Source organism: Silene latifolia, chromosome 7 (genome assembly GCF_048544455.1).
Source record: "Silene latifolia isolate original U9 population chromosome 7, ASM4854445v1, whole genome shotgun sequence".
NCBI classification, from domain to species: domain Eukaryota; kingdom Viridiplantae; phylum Streptophyta; class Magnoliopsida; order Caryophyllales; family Caryophyllaceae; genus Silene; species Silene latifolia.
This window is the reverse complement of record NC_133532.1, coordinates 124,879,195-124,886,011: the sequence shown is the minus strand read 5'-3', so window position 1 is coordinate 124,886,011 and position 6,817 is coordinate 124,879,195. Positions and strand designations below refer to the sequence as shown.

General features: G+C 37.8%; 1 protein-coding gene across 1 annotated transcript; it reads right to left on the bottom strand.

Moving 5' to 3' along the window:
- Positions 1-544: 544 nt before the first annotated feature.
- LOC141592983 (G-type lectin S-receptor-like serine/threonine-protein kinase SD1-13) lies at positions 545-4,276 on the bottom strand. Its single transcript, XM_074413892.1, has 7 exons — positions 2,960-4,276; positions 2,387-2,491; positions 2,110-2,270; positions 1,817-2,027; positions 1,453-1,690; positions 1,192-1,336; positions 545-1,116 (listed from the first exon to the last, which is right to left on the bottom strand). Exons 1-7 carry the CDS (start codon positions 4,212-4,214, stop codon positions 811-813), a joined length of 2,421 nt encoding a protein of 806 aa, XP_074269993.1. The 5' UTR covers positions 4,215-4,276; the 3' UTR covers positions 545-810.
- Between the last annotated feature and the right edge of the window lie 2,541 nt (positions 4,277-6,817).

The following is a 6,817-nucleotide window of genomic DNA, read 5'->3' as shown; positions in this document are numbered from 1 at the left end:
CCCTTCATATTTTCTTGAACATCTTGTGAGTGCTAGCAAAATATTGATGTTTGTGGGAAGTCGCCAATAATTTGAGCGGCTTTCATGGTTTAATTTTTTTTTTTTTTTTTTTTGAATTTTTAATCTACTAGCCTTATAGAATGTTATGAAAATAGTAAAGCCGCTAACAATCTTAGCGGTTTCATATAAAAACATAAAAAAAAAAATACAAATGATGACGTGGACACTATGAACCAAAATAGTTTCAAACGAAAGCTAATTACCTAATTAATTTGCTAATAAACACTCATTATCCAAAAAATTCGTGGATCTGTCCAATCCTTTTAGTTAGGCCACTATGCGTCCAGTGTTGTCTTCAGACCGCTTGTCTTTTCAGACAATTGACGTTTTATGCTGTTAAATTCGTCTGATTCGTGAATTTCATGTCTTTGAAACCTCATAGTAGAAACAAACAGATACGGACTGACAATTACATTAAAATTGACCTCACCCGCTAGCACTTTTGAGGTTTGACTACGCCCTTGTTTCTAGGACATCCACTTGGTCAATGAGTAATTTTCTGTATATCAATATGAGATTACTGATATACAGAAAATGTCAATTTACAAATTTACGGTAGTTTACTAGTTTCTAATATAATGTATTAAGTACTTGCAGTAAACTTTTCAAATACTTTATAATATAATTATAGGCAAAGGCATCAATGCCTATATTCATGTTCTCTTTGAGAACTTCTTGTGGATGTTACATAATGGAGGCTCACAAGTGTTGAGTTTCGAAAATAATTCTAATGTTGTTAGAACCCTGAACCTATCGACCACTGATATTTGTGATGGAAAGATCATTCATGGAACTTGTCTTGTGTCTTTGGGTACTAGAACTTTTATCACGCATAAATCGAGTGAAACCCGGTTGCTTAGGTTTTTGAAAGTCTGCGGTACTTGAAGCACTTAGTTTTGCGATGACATCAGATATGTCTGGTCTATCTTGAGCATATTCCTGAACACAAAGAAGCCCCACATGTATGCATTTTGAGATCTCTGCTTCAAAACCTTGATAAGCTATTATTGGATCAATCAAGGAAATGTCGTTGTCCTCGTTCCACTGTTTCCATACCTACATCAATGAGATATATAAGAGGAAAAATCAAAGGATAAACAAGTTATATTCATTTATCTAGGCAGGACTTACATATCCTAGAAGGCTCAATGACGACTCATCAAACCATCGAGTCTTTTTACCAGTTATTATCTCCAACAACAAGACTCCGAAGCTAAATACATCTGATTTTTCAGAGAAACGCCCTTCGATTGCATATTCAGGAGGCATGTAGCCACTGCAATAGGTAAGAATATTAAGTCAATATATAGTTAATAGTAAGTACGCGTAGTTCCCTTGGTCTCTTAAAACAGGATGATTGAAATCCAAACAAGAATGTATATTAGAACTCACTATGTTCCCATAACCCTTGTGGTATCAGCCTCAATTTGGCTACCTCCGAAAATCCGTGCCATGCCAAAATCTGAAATTTTTGGGTTGAGGTTTTCATCAAGCAAAATGTTGGCAGCCTTCAGATCTCTGTGAATGATCTTGAGACGGGAATCTCGATGAAGATAGAGAAGGCCTCGGCATATCCCTTCTATGATAGTGTAACGCTTCTTCCAATCAAGGATTCCCTTTTTCTGGGGATCTGGTCAAGAATTACAATAGTGAGCACCTCAATAGTTTATAATACCATAGTTGAAAAATAATAGGGACAAGAAGGATTCTGATTTTTTTTTTTTAAATCATGGAATATTTCGTAAGATGTACGAACCAAAAAGAAATGCATCCAAACTTTTGTTGGGCATGTAGTCATAAATGAGCATTCTTTCTTGGCGTTCTACACAGCAGCCCAAAAGTTTGACAAGATTGCGATGCTGAAGTTTGGAAATAACCAACACCTCATTCATGAACTCTTCTACCCCTTGTCTAGAGGTTCCTGACAATCTTTTTATTGCTACTTCCTGTCCATCTTCCAGTGTACCCTGCAGTTAAACAGACGATAAGGTTGTATCAGATAATGGATCAATATATTCCAAACTGTTTTAGAAAACTTTAAAACCCTACCTTGTACACCGGACCGAATCCTCCTTGTCCAAGCTTATTACTCTCTTGGAAGTTGTTTGTAGCAGCAGAAAGTTTTTCAAACTTGAACAATGGTAGCTCTTCGAATTTATCAAGGCTTGGATTCCCCTCTAAGATATCCAAGGATGTATTGTTCCTCTTTGCTGATTATTTCAACAATCACAACTTACTGTCAGCTTTCAAAATTTTCTTTTAAGGTTTGAAAATTTCCCTTTATACTATTTAGCTATATCCAAAGGTTTTGAAATTGAGTTGTCACCTTGTCTAGACTTTCTTCTACACAAGTAGTACACAATGGCAACCAATGTGGCTGTCCCTGAAACTGCTGTTACTGTAACAATTATTTGCAGCCTTTTGTTATTACCTGAAAACAAAGATGTATTTGTGAATCCGATGTTGTGTTGTGTTTTGATCCTAAGGGCTTGTTTGGGATGAGGTAATTATTACCGAGGTAATATATTCAGAACCAAAGGGATGATGAAGAAAATGGTGAGATGGTTGAAAAAGGGGATGGGGAGGGACGGAAATTACTCCAAACATGGAGGAATGCATTAATCTAAGAAAGATGGGTCACTATTAGTCTGTTACCTCCTCTAATCCTATATAGAGATACTGTACACTCCCTTCATTATTTCCCGCCTTTGCCACCATCACTTTCCTCTATTTACCTCTTGTTTTGAGTTATTACTACTCATATTAGAATTTCCCTCAACCTAAGCAAGGCCTGAGAAGAAACATTTGTCTACAGTTGTCCTCATCCCAAGCAAGGCATGAGAAGAAAATGTTTACCTATGTTACCATAATGCTGAGACCCTAAGAAGAAAACACTTACCTAGCTCTGAATGTGACAGCCGGAGGTATAAATTCACGCCACTTGACGAAAACTGCCGTGTATCTATCAAGTTTCCACTCCAAGTCATGCATCCCACACCAATATCAAATGCATAAGCCGAGCATGAACAGTTTGACAAGCACTGGGTCCTACAGCTGTCTTGATCTAGACCTTGCAACCAGTTTGTATCTGCTGGGGGCTTCATCTGTGGGAGGCTAAAAAACACATTCTCTTTGGCACCTTTTGCTCCACATAGCAATTGCTTCGTCCGGGTACACCCATTACTCCAATTTCCTGATTCCCACTCCTGTTTAACATTTGGCTTAAAGCCCTTCAGACACTTACAAATCGGAGAACTCAGAGTGCTGCAGCTTCCATATTCTCCACATATTCCATAAAATTCACATTCATCATCTGGGGCTTCCCATAAGACCTTCCATTCTCCCTTAGCATAATCCCAGTACTGATGTCTTAGAGTTCCATTGTAGGATAACTCAAAATTTGTTGAAGGGAATGGGGGATTAAAATAATTTACTGAGGTATTTCCTTGGCCATCAGTCTGAATAGTAGTCCCACGACTTTTGAAGTCTGGATGTTTAACTTCGAGTCCGAGGAAAATGTTACCGTTCCACGGCCCACTTCTGTAATATGGGCGACCCATGTCCCAAATAAATATCTCAGGAAGAGCACTAAGACTAAGGCCATTAACAAATCTTCCTTGAGAAGGATCTGAAGGGTTTTTCCATGCTTTGAGCATAGAGTTACTGCCAATACGTTTGTTATACATGAGGCTCATAGGGGGCAAAATAGTGTCAACTGGATGATCAAAACTCTGCCATATAATGCTATTTTTGGAACTGAACAGCACTAAGTTTCCTGAATCTAGAAGCTGAGCTTTCAACATATTAGTAGCTACCCGTGAGAGTGTGACATTTGATGACCACAAGATATGTTTTCGATCATTTAGTACCTGAAGATTGCCATCTTTGGAAATTTGAAATGAACCAGATGAGTCGTTTAATGGGTTATTCCTGTTTGCAACCCACACTACTTTCATCACAGGAAGCTTATTATAGTAAATACCGACATACCGATTTGTAGTGTTTGGTGGACTGAAAAATGACAGTCTGAAAGTTCCATTGCTGGAGACTATTGATTCTTCACCCTTGAGGAAGTTTGTGGTGTTGATGTTGTCTGATGCGTTGCAGATTATGTTTAAGAAAGACAGAAATAGAAGTACTGTCAAAGATGACATTGGTTTCAGGTTCTGGTGTTAAGAAAAAATGAACTGATTTTGTTTTTCTTTTGATGTATACCATCCAGTTTAGTTCGGATTCAAGCCGGGTACATTCACTAGGGCGGTGAAGTTCTCATGAGTAATTTTGGATGTTACTTGTATGCCCGTCCTTCAAGTCTTAGTTGACCGAGACGGAGAATATAATGTCATACCTGTGACACATGTCTGACAAAGTCAAATGGAAATAGTATAACTATTGGTGAGTGTAAAACTGGTCGAGTTGACTCTAGAGCAGTCAAGCTTGAAAGTTCTAAGTAATATGACACAAATTGATTATTCTGATGTGACATTCAATGGTTGAACAAGTGATAATTAGTGTAATACCTTATGGCCCAAATCCGGCCCTTATGGGCTAATGCGGGCTTATGGGCCTAAATGGGCTTTTTCGGGCCCTAAAATTTACGACTTACCTTAGGAAATAATTAGTGTAATACCTTTAGTTACAACTTTTAAAATATACATAGTGTATAAAATTGTACAAAATATGATGAAATGCATATGAATTGCTCACTAAAATAAAATAAAGACAAACATCGCCACCTCAGAATGCTTAATAATGCATTGGTATATATGATTTATGTTATGTATACTTTGTTTTATAAATCTAAAAAAATATACTTGAGTATGTAAAGAGTTGGGTATAACGTTTACGCTACTTTAATATGTTTTATTAGAAAAAATATTCATTATTAATAAATATGGGCCGGGCCGGGCCAAAATTTGGGCCAAATACTTGGCCCAAACCTGGCCCCAAAATATTTTGGGCCTTTTTAGGCCGGCCCATGGGCTTTTTTGGGCCAAAACTAAAGGCTCAAGCCCTTCAAAAAAGCGGGTCGGGCCGGGTAGGGCCAATGGGCTTGGGCCATTTGATCAGCTCTAGTCCGGAGTATCGTATTACCTGAATTTGCAAGACATTGCAGGTCAGAATAACACTGCAAACCTAGTTCATTTGTATCATTCTATATGTATCTTCATTCTTCGGGGATATTTTTAATGACGTCAAAACGATGCAGAATTAACATACTTTGCTGCATAGTTGTAAGAACCTATTTCCTATTACGGTCTGGGATTCTTAGTAGATGAACGATATTCAACACCTTTGCATGTTTTGCTGGATTGTTTCTGCTCAAAGATTATGATTCTATGATGCTTTAAACTCTCCATGTTTTTCTCAACATATCAAACTTCGAACAATGTGAACTAGTACTTTGATTGATGTTACGTGATTGTGTTGTTCCTGAGTCTAATTTTGTTCGTTGTTATGTTGATTGTATTCAGGGTCCTCCTGTAATTGTTTTCTCTTCAGCTTGTGCTGGCCAGGCAGGTTAGTGCTTTCTTCCCCTATCTCACACCCACGCACTCAAACGGAAAAGAAATCGTCCATATTGGCCTGCTGCCAATGTCTCTGACTCTAAAAAATACGTTTCTTTTTTCTATAGAACCAGTATCTCAAATCCTGGAGGATTATAGTTCTAGTATGCCATAGCAAGCTCATGGCTTGAGCGCTTGCTTGCCCTTTTTTTTTTTTTTAATGCGGAGTAACAAAGTATATGAACTACATAACAATATTATCTTAGTGCCTGGAGGGCACCTGTAAATGTTTGGGTAAGTGGGTTTGAATGTATGCAGCCTTTTATATGCGTTAACAACACACAGGTTCATTATGTATGTGACCCATAATGGCAATTTTGTCGTAAATTTCGACTGATGATTTTGCTTTATTCTATCATAAGTGCAACCCATTAGTGCGGCGTTTTGCTCTTATTCCATCAATCTATCATAAGCCAAAAGTAAAAGAAAACGGATTCTGAAAACGTTGCCAAACAGGGTTTTGATTTTGAATGAGTTTTGTGTTAATTGTCCAGGTGGTGGAGTTCCAGCCTTAGCTCAGCTTGCATCATCATCATATCATGCTGCAATGTCGGCTTCATCATTGACGCCTTCTGAAGATGACAAGAAACACCAATCTACAAGTTCCTCAACATTGTAACTGTGTAGCTGGTTAAGGACCGAAAGACAGACAGAATTACCCGTTCTTTGGTATTGGTATCATTCAGGGGCATTTGTTCGACTCCCTTCATCCTTAAGACCCTATGTTATTATCAGGATTACCTCGCTTACATTTTGTGCATAACCGGATCATCTGAATGGTGAGGGTCAACTTTGTGTATGTTGCTCGACTCTTATGTCTTGAAAAATACTTTACCATACCACATGATCTTTTTATACTTGATGAACATGCGATGCTCTTCCATGTTATACCGAAAGGATCAATTGATTAATAAAAGACGTTACGACATTTCCGAAATACGTAGAGTAGGAGTGTTAAATTTGTATTTGTAATTTCAACGGATTGCCTTCAACTTTTGATGCAGGTGGCAGGTTTAGTTAAAAAGCAGCATCTCCTAACGGGGGTTTTAACTTTTAAGTGATATTGATATGTTGTTGCCTTTCTTTCATTGTTTAAGTTGTAATTTTATCCTTAGAACTCTGAATAAGTGTGCTCAGGGTCTAGCTAAAAGGGCCATGAGAATGTAATTATTTGGTTTTAACATTGCCCA

Coding starts and splice junctions, on each gene's coding strand:
- LOC141592983 (XM_074413892.1), bottom strand. CDS start 4,214: ATGTCATCTTTGACAGTACTTCTATTTCTGTCTTTCTTAAACATAATC. Junction 2,028..2,109: donor GATTCGGTCCGGTGTACAAG/GTAGGGTTTTAA, acceptor GTTTAACTGCAG/GGTACACTGGAAGATGGACA. Junction 1,691..1,816: donor TTTGGATGCATTTCTTTTTG/GTTCGTACATCT, acceptor ATTCTTGACCAG/ATCCCCAGAAAAAGGGAATC.